Here is a 16646-nt window from a genome sequence, read left to right as displayed (position 1 = left end):
TTATTTCAAGCGATAAAACACTAAATCTCTCTTGAATTAAGCAAGAAAAGAAGAACAATGTTTGGTTATGGAGAGAGAGAAAATGGACGGCAACTTGAAGAAGTAGAGAGAAAAATTAATTCTTTTCTCTTCTTTATCTCATAAATATCTAATTTCTTAATTATTATCTAATTTACGAGTGTCCACATTTGATTTTTTAACTAAATGTGTTTTCTAATCTCGATTAGACCACTTGTCAAATTGATATAATTATGAAATTAAAATTTTGATTTAATTAGTATTCAAAAATACTAATTAATCCTGCACTTTCTCTCCTCCTTTTTTGCCGAGTCAAACTAGTCAAATTGACCAAATCAAATTTCTTACCTTATGCTTAATTAATCAAGTTTATATTTAAACACTTTAAACATTAACTTGAATACTTCCATAAATAAATTTAGTTTCAAGTCATGCTAGGGACTTTGCAATCTAATTGCAAACTAAATATATTAATTTAATTAATTAATTAAATTAATTAATTAAATTAATATATTTAGTTAATTAATCTAATTGCAAACTAAATATATTAATTTAATTAATTAATTAAATTAATTATACTTTGATCATATTGCTCTTTTGTTTTTAACTTATTAGGTTCATTTCTAATTGGCAGTGAGAATAATATTAACTCTTTAATATTATTAGAACTATTCCAAACTCAAAATGAAATTCCCTTTTTCATTTAAGTTCTCATAAATCATGGTTGACATCTAGTATAATGTATCATGACTACCCAATTAGTTATGAATTATTTCTTAATTCATGAATCTTGATCATACATACCATGCACTAAAATCTCTCTGTTATAAAATCCTGATTCTAACGAGAGTCATGGTTTATGTCAAACTCTTAATGCTTAGAATCATATGTCCTTATTTCAATTCTAATTCTTGATTAATAAGACTTTATAGTTATAAACTCTTTTCTGACTAAGTCTTTTTGTCCTAACCAGGAATTTGACTTATGCAGAATAATTAAAATGTACATAGGATTTTATCTCCATTTATTTAGGGTAACGAATCTCATCTTGACTAACACTTATCTCCATATATAACTAGTCAGAGCCAACACATGCTCATATACTCGTACATAGTATAAGCATGAAAGCAATATCAAACTCAAACCACCTATATATAAGATAACTGTTTTATCTCAGGCCAAATGATTATATGCGCTATTATAATCTATATTACAATGTATTGACAAGAGTAAACTCTATGTACATGTTATATTTGTGTCACTATTTCAGCCTACTTATCTTATAAGTACCAACCATGTTTATCATATAGCATGAGACTCACTATTCCATCCCATTAATATCTTATACTAATCCATGAAAATAGACAAAGGTGACAATCTATTCAGATAAATCATACTCAATGAGATATCCTAGATTGTGAATCAAAATTTATAACATTTGTACTAGAATGTTTCATCACTCATATTCTTAACACCTTAAAAATGGAACATCTAACAAGCTGTTAAAGGGCATTTTCAATTAAATATAAACAATTTATATTAAAAAAAAATATACATGCCATTAAAAGAGAAATAAATATTTACAAGATATAATTTCATAATATGCTCCAAGGCATGCTACTAACGATTTGAAACAAATAAAAGGTTGAATCCTCATAATCTTGGCCTTCTTCACCCCATTAAGAACATTCAAAAGGCTGCAAGATTGGTGCACATTCTTGTTGAACATTGCCATCGGCAACTGTTGATGGCCAGTCTTATTGAACATTATCATCAATGGCAGAAACATTTCCTTGGATTTCTTGCAATCCTTTGCTATTATAGGTAATAGAAAATTTATGTTTATTAATATTGAAATTAAAGGAGTTTTGAGTAAAGAAATTAAAATTGAATGATGATACTGAAAAAATATATAAAGTGACTTGTGAGTAAAAATTAACTTATTTTAACCTGAAAACCTAGAATAGCCAATTTCAGTGAAATAACTCATAAAGTTAAATACTTTTGAATGATAATTACCACCGATTTGATAAGATGTGATTTTTGAAAAATTTTGTATTTCAATTTTATTTTACATAATTTATAAAATTTCAATTATATCTTTTTCCTTTTAATTTTCATAAACTCTTTCTTATCCCTTATCTTTAGTAAAGATTATTTTTGTAACATTTATATTTATTTTACCATACCTAACAAAAAAACAATATTAAATCATTCCATAAAAATCATACCATATGATACAATATGATACTATACATTATTAAACCACCTTATACTTCATCCTCCAAACATTGTGCAAGAGTCAAATAGAACATTGCAGAGATTAAAAGAGACTTAATTAGAAGTGTTTGAGGAACTCCACAACTGAAAAACTAAAAGCACGAGATGCAACTTGAACATGAGAAAACCCTGCCTCTTTAGCCAGAGTTTTGAATTCTCTCTCTGTTCTATCCTTTCGCTTTGGATTCATGTTTGTAAAGAGCAAATATGTCTGTAGCACGCTTTTATCTGCAGCATTAGCTCCAGTAGTTTCTGGAACTACCAAGTCCACTACTATCACTTTTCCATTACTTGGCAAAGCTTCATAGCAATTCTTTAACACTTTTAAGCAGGCTTGATCATCCCACATGTGAAGTACCCACTGTTCATTCAAAATTATAAGGCCATTTCACTTAAATGATTTGACATCCTACGGATAAGAGAGAGCTACTAATTAAACAAATCTTTCTGCATATATGAGATCTAACCTTAATGAAAATGGCTTCTCCTTTTGGCACACTCACGAACATATCTCCCGCAACATGCTCGATACCTGCAATAAGCTTTGTATAATTGATTAAACTATTTTTGGAATTGAACAGGTTGTTAATTAACAAACAATTTAACGCTATAGAATAGGATTCAGTTTCAATAAAATTTTGCTCAGTGCTACTGATTAAGTCGTATCTAGGATTTCAAAGTCTTCTCGAGTTTGAGTCTCCCAAAGCCGAATCAATTACAAAAAAATCAATTAACTAAATAAAATACCTGTATAAGAGGGCGATTTTTCTATAACTGAAGCCAAATCATAGTTGGTACCCTTAATGGAAGGATACTTGGAAACGATCATGTTAAGGAGAGAACCGTCTCCCCCTCCCACGTCCACCAAGGACTTTAGACCTTGAAAACCATCATATATGTCCAGAATTCTATGCATCAGTAGCGTGTTAAAGTCTCTCATGGAGCCCTTGAATTTTTCACCAAATCTCATATCTTTTCCCATGTACTCCATAACCCTCATCCCGTGTGCCTTTTCAAATGTACCACCTCCTTCAACAACTGCATCTTTTAAGTGGTACCTGTTACATGTTAGATCACAGTGAATTAGCCATAGTATTAGAAACTACAAAGACACCAGTATATATTACCAAGTATCCAGGATGACTTTGTCGTGTATCGTAGCTAGAAAGGGAGCCAAGCATCCCCCATCTTGGTCCTTGATGAAGTATTTGGCCACAGGTGCTAAACCATATAACCTATTAAGCTGTCCATCTTGGGTGCTGAAGGTTACAGAGCAAGTGAGAATAGAATTGCTAGCGAGAAGGAGGAGGATACGGTCTAGCAAAAGGGGGGCCATCTGGGCTGTTGGGGCAGCAAGCTGGGAGGCAATTTGCGAAGAGGAAAGCAGGACGCCGGGACCAGCTTTCTCTATAATCTCAAACACGCCTAGATCTGTTGCTGCCTTCAGGGCCATGGGCAGTACTGATGCACTGGCAAGCTGCATGGCATACTGGCAGTGGTATTCTTCTTCTTCAACATTGGTAGCTGTAGAGGTTGCCATTTGGTTTTCCTTTGGATTTCATTTGGGTAAATTTGGTTTCCTATAAAATGATCATCGAGTTCTAAGTTTGGGTGTACGTGGAAACATGAGATTGGAGTTCTGTTGCTTAATCTAGCACGCCATTGACTTTTTAACTCAGGTGACTAATTTTCTATTTTTATCTGGCCTTGTTGGCTTGTTCTCCTTTGGATGGCTTAAAATGTCCAACACGTGGTGTTTACTTTTCTTGCCTTTTCTTATCTTTATTTTTTTTTTCATGTTACCCTAAATATTTAGCCTTTTTTTAACAAAAATTAAGATAATATACATGTAAATTAGATTTTTTTTTTTTTCAAATGCCAAAGCAAGAGCATTACAGGGCCCAAAAGCATCATCATAAAAAATAGTCAAGAAAAGCACACGTCTGCTAGCGTGGATAGCAATCCGACAATTTTATCTTTATCATCCACCATTATCCCACCCTGCTAAAAAGTAGATTCGAATAGTAATTATTTTAGTTTAAGATAAATTTATAAATAACTCAAATTTAATATATTGAGTACTTCTTTATTCAAGCACAATTATAACTCTAATAAAAAATAGTAATTTTTGAGAGACTAATTTACCTTGACCCACTGATAACGAATTCAAAATCAGTTGATTGAAATTCTATTTTGATTGCCATAGATCGATCGATTTAATATTGATCATCTGATATCATTCTTATTGCTTGATATTCGATCGTAAGCAAGATTTATGTCAAATCTTATAGAGGAAGGAATCACAAAACCAAAAATTACACAAATAACAAGCAGAACAAGAGATGACAGCAGGAAGAAGAAGTGAAATTTTATTCAAATAGTACTTAAACGAGTCCAGTGTACAAAATATCAAATATTCCCTCAACTTAGCAGTTGAAACTCTAATTGCCCCTCAGCTAAATAGTTGGAAAGAAATACAATTCTCAATTTCATGCCTAACACTCTCACTATCTTCTACTATATATAACATTGCTGCTATTGCCTTCACATGCATTCTACAAATTCTCTCCGATAGAATTGGTCTCAGCTGGTTGATAACTTCCATCCCTTCTAACGGCTTCTTGATTCTTGTAGAATAAACCACCCAACTCTTCCTTTAGCCTTAGCCTGATAATTTTCTGCATCAACACCACCCCATAAAATTTAGCCTTGTTCTCAAGGTAGTAGTTCAAACACTAAAGAGAAAATTCAAGTAATAGTTTGTCTAACAACTTCATTGTTTTATAGTAAGGCTGAAAATATTTTACAAACCATTTTGGGTATGATTGCAATTGAGTCCCTCCACTTCCCTTGATGGCACAAAATAGTCTTTTAACAAACCACCATCTGGAATTTCTGTTGTTAACTTTTCCTCAGGTTTTTCCTTCAAGCTAGATTCACAGTTGAGCATCCAAATCACCTCATTGTCTATCCAGTCAAGCAGTTGAATAGACGGAGAAAACTAAAATTGATTGGATATGAATTTGTGCAATTGCCTTCTCCATTACAATGGCAAGAAAAATTTCAAAAATGAAATCCCAAATTATCCAAACAAAATGTTTCTGCCGAATAGAAAGTTTGGCACCACAACAATTATTAAAATTGTGAAGAATTTCAAGTATTGAAAACATGATGGAAGCCCAGGCAAAATAAGGAAACAGATAAACTATCAAAGTGTATAACCTGAACCCGAGACCCATTGAGGATGCAATACCTAAGGGTAATCCTCCACAATTTAAATCGCAAGCCATAGGAATATTCCCCAGTGTGTATACTTCCCTCAATAAGAATTTTAAAGGATCATAGCAACATATATCAATGCATCACTTATTTTTGAAAGAATTAAAGAAATCTGACCTTCTTGGTCCATTGGAAGATGGCTTGTTGCCACCAAAATAACACAAATTTCAGAATGGATTGCCTCAAACTGTTCCCGTCGGCATTAATAGCACTATGACGTTTTAAGATGGTAACTCCAGATTGTGCAAGTTGCCTGCTGCTGATGGAAGAAGCTGGGTAATTTGGGCTTGATCTGGAGGTTTGGGAGGTGGCCTTAAAAAATTTTGTGGCCATCTTGGGTAGTCTGGCTTGGTGGTGTAACCATTTTAGTGGACCGATGACACTTGGTTCTAGGATTGGGCCTAAGAGTAACGCTGGGCTTGCATCTCTAATCTGGCCTTTTTTCCTAGCCCATTACCTACTGCCTTCTTTTAACAAAGGAGCAATCTATACAAACTTGGAAGACCCAAGAAGATGCAGGTTCTTGACCTTTTAAAGTTTTCTGTCCATCCATCTGACGAAATTCCACATCCAATACTAATATAACTCTCTAAAATATATATATATATATATATATATATATATATATATATATATATATATATATATATATATATATATATATATATATATATATATATATATAATTTAGATTTTTAGATGATCCATGAGTCTCATCGTATTTAATGTTCAGCCATGAGATTCATTTAGTCAATTCAACCACAGTAAGTCTCATTCGATAAAAGAAAAGAATCTTGGTTAAAAATAAGTAATTTTAGTAGGATTGCTAAATATAACAATGTCTATAATTATACACTATAAAAAAAAATATAATTATATAATTATACTAGCTAATGATATACATATAATTATATAGTTGACTTATCATAATCAATAATTGTGTGTATTATATATAAAGAGATCAAATCATCTATGAAGTTACTTTCTTTCTCTCTAATTAATCTAATACACTATTTTTTCATATTAGCTCTAACTTGAGCATTAGAAAGTCCTCACCCAGTGGACCTCTGACCTATTTGTTATCTATTTTGCAAGCTCATACCCACAAGAAATTTTTATGAGTCGCATTTAGTGGCAACGCCACGTGCATTGATGTGAGGTCAAATGACCCCACAAAAAAATTTTTTTTTCATATACATTCTATATTATTGACTTATTTTGACTCCACAAAGTTAAAAATTTTGACCCACAAAATAGTTAAAATTTTCAAAGAAAGATTGTCCAAGAAGCTAAGTAGGAAGAGAATAAATTGCCTGGCCACTCTCTCCTCCATTTGCTACTCTATCACTTTCTCCTTTTTATTTTTTCCTCTCAATCTCCCTCATTTCTATTTGATACTTATCATTCCATTATTAAAAATTCAACACAACCCGTTTAAGATTCGTTGGATTTTTTTGAAAATATTGAGCAGTAAAAGCTATCATTCTAATTTTGTTGATTTCGATTGAAAATTTGTTTGTAATTTATGAATTAGGTAAATGATTACAATTGCTCTTTATTTCATTGTATGGATATTTGAAGCAAAGAAAAGGTTGAATCCCATAATTCTGGCCTTCCTCATCCCATTTAGAACATTCAAAAGGCTGCAAGATTGGTGGGCATTCTTGTTGTACATTGCCGTTGATAATTGTTTATGGCCAGTCTTGTTGAACATTATCACAGGAACATTTTCTTGGATTTCTTGCAATTCTTTGCTATTTCATCATTGCCTAATTCATCTACAATGTCATTTATGATACTCACCATAAATGGTGCCTTATCACAACCATGGCTAGAGGTAAATTGCTTATCACACCACAAGTACAAGCCCTTACACCTTCTATCATTCAATTCTAATAAGGTCTTTGTGACTGAGAAAGGAATAAAATCCATGGCAGGATTTTGGGGTAATCAAATGGATATAAGTTTAGGGATACAATGAGACGAAACAAAGATAAATCTTAATGGATGGGATGGTATCCACGGAGAAAGGGAAAAGAGAAGAGGATTAAAGGAGTTATAGATTTTAGGAAAAGAATAAAATGAGAAGAGAAAAAGAACAAAAATGAGAAGGGAGAATCGAGAAACAAAAAAAAAATTAGAAAAAAAAAACAATAAAGAGAGAAAACCTAGATTCAAGAAAGGAGAAAAAGAAGAAGAAGAAGAACTACCAATAGAAACCCATGGCCAAAGATCATTGGCTCTGATACAATTGATGCAAACCAAAGGAAAATTGAACTAGGAAGGAAAGAACACAAAAGAATTATAGGGGAAGAAGAGATTTGCAGATAAGAATACAAGATTTCACTCAATCAACACACCTTTGCAAGTCCCTAAGAGTTATTTTTATACATTAATATAGAATAAGTGTCCTAAAACTTAATAATCCACACTAATCAATATTAAACACATATCATTTATCTTCAATTTTCATATGCAAAATTTTAGTAGCATAAATTTTTGTACTTTTGTTCTCAAAAAAAATTAGCCAAACTAGCTACTAAGAAAAACGTGTAAAGTTTAAAATTTTAATATTAAAATTCGGCCATTTGAATCCACCATTTGCTACACCTAGTTTATCTCAAGATTTGAATCATATGGACTTTCAAGCATTCAAACGATAAAATTGGGACGATACAAAGAATGTCAATTAGCATGGCTACTAAGCAACAATGCCACAAACATATATATATATATTAAAAAAAAAAAATTGACTTTCTAGCATACAATTTTTGGGAAAATGTTGCTCCTAAAGACCGTGTTCTGCTAAGCAATGATACAATCACCACATAAGTTCCATTTTTGGGCATATAGAGTTAATAAAATATAATGTGAACAAAAAGTCTATATCATCAATGGTCAAATGTTTATAATTTCTTTCCTAAACATCTTCAAGGAATGGATAGTTGTCTCCCACTATATAACAAGTGCACTAAAGTAAGGGTCAAGCACAAATTAATATGGACCATATCTTCATCTCCACATGATGCAATAAGTGCAAGAACAAGAAGAAGAATACCAAACATTTCGTAAACTGCTATGGAAATGACCTAACCCCATGTGAAAGATCCCCTCATATTTCAACCACCTTAAAGTAATATTATTGTAAGACATAATATAGCTTGAAGAGATGTTTCCAATTGGTGCCCTAATGTTGAAGAACATCTCACATGCATTGAACCCACCACCATCCTTTACCAGTAAGCAATTCCGAGCACAAACCCAAGATTTTTATTTGATTTGACATTTATTTTAATGGGCTTTTTATTTGATTTTGGTGGTTATGTATATATTTTGTTGTTTAACTACATTACTCTATGAAGACTACTTGTGCAAGTAATCTTAGGTGGTTGAGTTTAATATCTAATTAACTAAGTGTTTCTTAATTAATTGTATTTTAATTTTTTTTTAATTAATTTATTCGCAGATTAGGAGCCAATTAGATGAAATACGGCAAGTGAATTTATTTTCAATTTTATTAACAACGGTTCTAATTTCAGAATCAAACTGTAAGAAACTATTTTGCCTAATTTCTTATGAATTCTCTAATCTCAAAATTATTTTTAGGAGAATTATAATTTGAAAATTAATAATTTATCTTATTAAATGCAGGAAATATTAATCTAATCCTAACTCATTTGTTCCAAAACGACCTATAATTCATTTCATTCCATACAAAATTCAAAATGTCATCAACCTAAATGACTTATAAAATTGAATGTTTAATTAAAGATCAATCCAATGACTCGTATGAATTAACCCACGTTTTAAATTAAAAATTAAAATTAATAAAAATTAATTTTTTAAAAATAATATTATAACTTAAAATAATTTATAACTCATAAATTAATTTAAATTTAATTCAAATCTCTTTTTCATAGTGATTCAATATATTACCCAAAATATCCAATTTAAATTTATTAAAAAATTAATCAAATTTAAATAACTCACAATCTTTTAATCTGAATTCAAACTTATTTTAGGTTTGATCAATCCGTTTCGATCGTATCAAAGAAATAGATTTAGAGGGTATTTGTTTTAGCTTATATATTTTAAAAATAAATTTAATTGTTTATTTATAATAATTTTTTGACTAATAAATTAAAAAAATAATAAATTAGAGGAGTTACTTTTTTATTTTAATGCTTATAAGTCTTTGCTTATAAATTAGTTTGATTAAATATTTTATCATATTATTCTTATTTAATTTTTGAAATTTATCCCTTTTAGCCATTTTAATAATAAATTTATTTATAAATTATTTTTTTACCAAACATATTAACTATGTATTAGTCATTTATCCATATAACTGTTTAAAATTTTAAATACTTATAAGTTCAAATCAGCTTATAAACACTAAATGCTCATGAACTAGGTTTTCACAAGCTAATTTAAACAACATCTGTGATGAACTAAAATTAAAATTAATATAAGGTATAAGTCAATGATGAAAAAGTAAAAAAAAAAAAATTAAATTTGTCTTTAATTAAAATTTGAATTAATAAGAAAATTTTATTTATTTTTAATAATAATCATCATTAGTTATTTTTCTGAAAAAATGTAGTGTTATTTATTCGCTTTCTAAAAATGTGAAATTAGGTGGGTTGAGGATATTGTTTAACGCAAATATATATGATTATGGTAGTGTTGATAATGCACACATTGGGTACTACGAGTACGGTTGATTATTGGATATGATTTAATCCATAATTATATATATAATCGATCAATCGGTTTGTGATGTAATGATTTTCACCAAATCAATATCATATAATTGATGATTCTCATCTCAAAATTAAAGCTTTAGAAATCAACAAAAATTAATATTTAATGACATTTTAATTTTCTTTTTATAATTTATTTAAGATCCCTACATATATATATATGGCAATGATTAAATCAGTTGAAAAATAGATTTATTTTTATGAAATTCGTTTTATTTTATGCTTCTAAATATAATTTCAATTAAGTTAAAGCTTATAATGAGGAATTTGTCTAAATGGAAGGTGCCTTTTTTTCATCAAAGGAGAAATTATTTTAAAATATAATTATTGTATGTATTATAACTATTGATCATAATGGATATTACGTAAATCTATTATAATTAATGTGTTGTGCATTGCGAAAGATGTAAATTTTAAAGAAATAAAATAAATATAAAATATCAATATTTACGTAATTCACTCTCTCTCTATAGAACTACATTCACTAACATATTATATTCCTCTATTAATAAATACAATCATCAATTATATTATCTATAAATGCAATTATACCTAAGAAGACCCTTACAGTTAGTAAATACATTAATTAATCCTCTCAATTTTCTTCATACATAATCTAATAAATTTACTATTTTAATTGCTACATTATAAAAGTGTCTTAAAAAAATAAAAACCTATAATGAGTTATACAATAATGCTAGTAATTTTATTTTTTTTCCAATAATAATTTAATTCATACTCTAAATTAATTTGATTTAATAGTGAGAAGCATATTATTAAGCTAAAGTCCCCATTCTCTAATTTCTTTATAGAAAAATTCATAATTACAAAAAATAAAAATTAAAATCTTTTATAAAGAAAAGCGTACGTTGACCATTCCTTGCAGAAAAGTTATGAAGTGTGGAGGCCGCCTTGCTTTAGCACAAGCGCAATTAGAGGGGAGGGCTTTAACTTTCAATAATCAAACGATTAGTGAACGGATCCTAAGAATAATTGGTTGCAGAGTCTGCGTAAGACTAAGAGTAATGTAGGGTCACATTCCCTGTCTAACCGAAACCTCCTTTTGTCACTTAGCAATTTTATTTTTTATTAAATAAAAAATAATTGCTTATTGATGGGATCGTAGATAATCTAAATTAAACAATGGAATACTTATTAAATATTTTATAAGATAGCCAAGCAGAAATAACAGGAGCCATACAATTGAATACTTGTGAAAGTTGGTCTGGTTTATCAAATATGTATTTATATTTTATAAGCGACACATTTTTGTTAGTTTCTTTATTAAAAAAAAATATTCATGACGTAAAAATTTACAATTTAAATTTAAAGGTTAACCAATAATGTAGAAAGCAAAATTTACTTTATATATTGTACTAAATAGTAAATATGTTGTATTTCAAAAAAAAAATGCAAATTGATAGCCTCATAGATTATTTTTCATATAGCAATTAAATTTATTTAAAGGGTAATAATTTAGTGATAAGTGTTTATACCATAATATACCTAATGAAAAGCTTGCTTATAAAAAAAATTAATGAAAAGCTTGCTTATAAAAAAAATTAATGAAAAGCTTATTTAATAAATTTTTTGTCCACTTTTATATATCATTTTTTAAAAGTTATTTTGTCTATTATTATCTATCATTTTAAAAAAATCAAGAAATATTAATTATTTTTTTTCAATTTTACCCGTACTTCTACTAAGTATAATAACTATTTATATAATTTACTATAACTCATCTTAACATTTACACCCTCTCTATTAATTTAATGAGATAATAGGTAATTTAATGAAATTAATAAGTATTTTATTATAATTTGATTGATTTAATTACTTCTTTAATTATCATGTAAAACTTTAAACGACGTATGAAAAGATATTACGGCTTTAAAATAATTTCATTAGAGAAGAAGTAATTATTGATAATTAATTATTTGATATTTCAATATTAACAAACGCATTAACCTATATCTTTTTGCAAGTTAAAAAAGTTATTAATGGATATATAAATTAATTATTGTATATATTAAGAGTATTAGAAAATAAGCGTTCTTTTAGATATAAAAAATTATTTTTTCTTGATTTTAGAGATATAAGATCCATATATTTAAAGAAAGACTAATTTACTGAATGATATTTGGCTGATACATTTTCACCTTTAAAAATTTCGAAATAAAACATTTTAAAAGAGAAACTCTTGGAGTTTTCTCAAGAAAGACATACTTTTATCACGAGCAACAAACATCCTTAAATTAATGTAAACTAAGAGAATAGTGGACTAAAACAAGAACAAGTCGGTAGAAAAGGCAAAATACATATATATATATATATATATATATATATATATATATATATATATATATATATATATATATATATATATATATATATAGACATTGAAATTTGTCTGTAGCTAAGGAATCCCGTTTCCTTCTTTCAAAATATCCGGCGTAATAACCGCTTCTTCATGTGCTCTTTCCTTCATTCTCTCTATATATTTATGATTCACTGTGCTGCTTCTCGCTCTCCCTTTCCCTGTTATCTCTCATCCATCTTTCTGTGGTACCCTTTTTGTTTCCATAGCCAGACATGGGAAATTGCTTCACAAGCAACCAAGTTATTGTGTCTCGGGATGAGATTAAGCATCATCATGAACAACAAATAGAAGCTGGAAGATCTTTCCCCACGCAGGGTAGGCAAGTTGAGAGCAGTGAGAAGAGGAAGATGGTGAGGTTCAAATTACGTGACGAAGATAAGAAAGACAATGGTGGTGGTTGTGGTGGGGGTGGAGGTATGAGGATTAGGGTTGTGGTGACTAAAGAAGAGTTGAAGCAAATCTTGAGTCACAAGAATAAGGATTTCAAGTTCTCTTCTATGGAGCAACTGGCAAGGGTAGTGAGGTTGAGAGAGATGAGGATTCATGAAGCAGAAGGCATCAATGGTAGTTGGAAGCCAGCTTTGGAGAGCATTCCTGAGGACCACTGATGGCTGTAATTAATTATTTAGTATTGTGATAGCTAACAATAAAATTAATTAAGGGTGTTGATTAATTATGTAGGCTTAATTATCTTGTTTTTATATTTAATTTGTAATTGGCGAGTCTGCATTTTTTAGTCTCATGTACTTGCTTTGGGTATCACTTGTCACAATTGACAAGTGTTGGATGATGTGAATCCTTCCTTTGTGAATCTTTCCTTTCTCTTTTTTCTTCTTCTTTGTTCTGTCTTTCTTCACGAGTTAGCAAGAGAAAAATTCATTTGCTGGGATCTTTTATGTATCAAAGAATATTTCCCATCAGTTGTTTCCAATTTTCAACTGCTGCTTCTCACTTTTTATATGGATTGCAATCTATTTTTATTTTTATTTTTTTATGTTGTAAAACTATGGACTAGATTAGACATGATAATGGGTCAGATCAAGACTAGGATTTGCTCCCCCATCCTTTCCAAGTGGAGGATTGGGGTTGAGGTAGGAAATTTTTCATTCAAGTGTGGGAATCGCTTTCCTTGCTCATGAGAAAACCCATCCCAACATGATTGATGAAATTTTATTAAAAATTTTAATTTATTTTTATTAAAATTATAAAATTTAAGTATTTAAATATGTAAAATAAATTAATTTTTTAATAAAAAATAATAATATATTATTATTATGGTGTATTTTTGAAATTCAAAGTGATGAAATTCACCCGTTCCCACCCCATATAATATAGAAAGTGAAATGCAATCAAATAAAATTAATTGTGTGATATAAATCGAGTCGAAACTGAAAATAATTGCCATCTCTAAATTAGCGTTGATATAATATATTAAATTATTTTTCTCATCTATAATATTAGATTTTACTGTATTTTTTCTTGAACTATCTCCCGCATGATGCTAATTTTATTTTTCTATTGCAGTTCACAATTTCACAATTATAGTTAATAGCTTAATAATTAAATATTTTTCTAAGGTTTGATCGATTCCAAAAACAAAACTTATTAGATTTGAATTCTAATAAGAAAGTCATTGGAAGAGAAAAGTGTGATTCACTCCTCATTCAATAGAAGACTTCAATTTATGTACAAAACAAAAGAACAAAAATTAAGTAACTGCTGGTTATCACTTATTTGACAAACTTAAACTAGCTACTGAAAATAGTTAATTAAAATTTAAATTAGCTAACTAAAATAAATTACAATCAAGCTAAACGGATATCAACTAATTGATCTACTGCACTTTTTTAGCTTTTTTTTTTCTTTTGCTTAGTTTGATACTCCCTTTCAAACTGGACATATATATAAGAAATGTTCAACTTGCTCAAAAAGGTGTTTGAATTGAGTAGGATGCAAAGGCTTTGTAAACATGTGTTTAAAAACTGCTTATGTTAATATATTACATTGATTTGGGATAGGGGTAATGTGCTTCTTATATGGCTTTGGACACTCCTCTCATAAGTGTTTCATCCTCCAGGTATTGTTTCCTAGGCATGAGGAGTGTGTTAATATCCCACATTAATTTGGGATAAGGGTAATATACTCCTTATATGACCTTGGTCACTTGTCCCCCCCTAAGCTAGCTTTTGGGGTGAGTTAAGTCTAGCCTATTTTCTCAATAGCTCCTTAGTATTCAAATATTCCAACTTAACATGCCTTGTAGCACCTTTTCTCTGATGAAATGACAATCAATTTCTATATGTTTAATTCTTTCATAGAAAACGGGATTCTTTGAAATATGAATTGCTAAAACACTGTCTATCTGTAATTCTACTTGTTGAGGAATTTGAGTTTTAAAATATGCCAATAAAGAAATCAACTAGAGAATTTTAGAAGTATTTGTAGCCATATATATGTATTCTACTTCAATAGGACTTCTGGACACTGATGGTTGCTTCTTTGACTTTCAACTCATTAGTGATTGTCCAAAAAACACACAAAATCATGTCAAAGATCATGTTTCACTACAACCTGCCCAATCACTATCACAGAAAGCAACTAACTTCAACTTTGATTGTTTTGACATGAATAAAACTTGGCCTTAAGAGTTTTTAAGATACTTAAGGGTTGTATGTTGTGTATCGCGGAAGTGTTAAACCACAAAGAAACAAATTAAAAATCTATAGCAACAAAATTTATGTGATTTTATTCTCTCAACATAAAGCTATGTCCACAAGCATGTTTTTCTTCTCTATCTTTAAAATAATCAATAATTACAAGCTCAAAACTATATTACCCATCAACCCAATTATGCCTAATAGAATCCTCACAAAAATTGCTCATGATAAATTCATTAATTAGTCCATTTCATTCTTCTCTATACACAACCCAATATATTTTTAACATTGACCACCTTATACACTACAAAGGGTGTCTTAACTACAATGGATAATAATCCCTTTCTTTTCTACTATGCCTTTCTCCACCTTAGATGAAAACCTCTCTCAATAGGCAACAATCCCTCTTTGCAATGGGTGAAAGCCACTTCCTTCAATGGGCAAAAACCTTTTTCCTTAGCTAAAGTTCAAAAAACCTTTCCACAATACTCCTTTATAGTGCTATTCCTTTTAATCCTAGTCTAATTAGGAATGCAACTCAATTTAAGAATAACACTATAATAGGAGTTCTACCTAATATAGAAAATGATCATGCATCTTATTGAGGAATATTACTCCCGCTCAAATTATGAAAAGATCTCCTCCAAATCTCATTAGGATTTTGAGTCACAAATCTAACAATCTCCACCCTGACTCAAAATCCATTAACCATTGCATAACTCAAAATTATTTAGTGTCTTCAATCATTAAATCTCTATACTTGAGCTTGAGCCTTTCAAATCTTCAACTCTTCAATCTTTATCTTGGTTGTAATTTGCCTCTTTCTTCAAAAAATTTCATGTTATCAACTTTCTTTATTTTATATCAAATCTCCACCTTAGTTTTAACTCTCCACCTTGAGCTTGTATCACTATGTCTCAACGTCAACACAGACTTGTCGCAACAGCTCCACCTTCAATTAAACTCACCTAGATCGTCTCCATGCTTTGATACCACTTGTTATACATCACGAAAGCATTAAACCATAAAAAATAAAAAATAAATAAAATAAAACATCCACAATAATAGAATTTGCATGGTTCACCCTCTTAACTTAGAGCTATATCCATGGGTATGCCTTTCTTTACTATCTTCAAAATAATTAACAATTATAAGATCAAAACTATATTAATCATCAACTCAATTACACCTAATAGAATCCTCACAAAAACTACTCATAGTAATACATTAGTTAGTCCCTCTTATTCTCTTCTAGAAATAACTTAATAT

General features: G+C 29.6%; 2 protein-coding genes and 1 long non-coding RNA gene across 3 annotated transcripts; 1 reads left to right on the top strand and 2 right to left on the bottom strand.

The window, feature by feature from the left end:
* Positions 1 to 2213: 2213 nt before the first annotated feature.
* Positions 2214 to 3962, bottom strand: LOC110663184 (caffeic acid 3-O-methyltransferase). Its single transcript, XM_021822432.2, has 4 exons — positions 3426 to 3962; positions 3046 to 3356; positions 2766 to 2830; positions 2214 to 2659 (listed from the first exon to the last, which is right to left on the bottom strand). Exons 1-4 carry the CDS (start codon positions 3836 to 3838, stop codon positions 2357 to 2359), a joined length of 1092 nt encoding a protein of 363 aa, XP_021678124.2. The 5' UTR covers positions 3839 to 3962; the 3' UTR covers positions 2214 to 2356.
* A 679-nt stretch (positions 3963 to 4641) lies between these two features.
* On the bottom strand, positions 4642 to 5895 carry LOC131181660 (uncharacterized). Its single transcript, XR_009150155.1, has 2 exons — positions 5110 to 5895; positions 4642 to 4976 (listed from the first exon to the last, which is right to left on the bottom strand). It is a non-coding gene; the product is annotated as an uncharacterized LOC131181660 (long non-coding RNA).
* Positions 5896 to 12785: 6890 nt separating this feature from the next.
* LOC110663175 (uncharacterized) lies at positions 12786 to 13531 on the top strand. Its single transcript, XM_021822422.2, has one exon. The coding sequence runs from the start codon at positions 12933 to 12935 to the stop codon at positions 13326 to 13328; it is 396 nt and encodes a 131-aa protein (XP_021678114.2). The 5' UTR covers positions 12786 to 12932; the 3' UTR covers positions 13329 to 13531.
* Positions 13532 to 16646: the final 3115 nt, after the last annotated feature.

The sequence above is a fragment of the Hevea brasiliensis genome, chromosome 7, assembly GCF_030052815.1.
Source record: "Hevea brasiliensis isolate MT/VB/25A 57/8 chromosome 7, ASM3005281v1, whole genome shotgun sequence".
NCBI lineage: Eukaryota > Viridiplantae > Streptophyta > Magnoliopsida > Malpighiales > Euphorbiaceae > Hevea > Hevea brasiliensis.
This window is presented reverse-complemented; position numbering and strand designations above follow the sequence as displayed.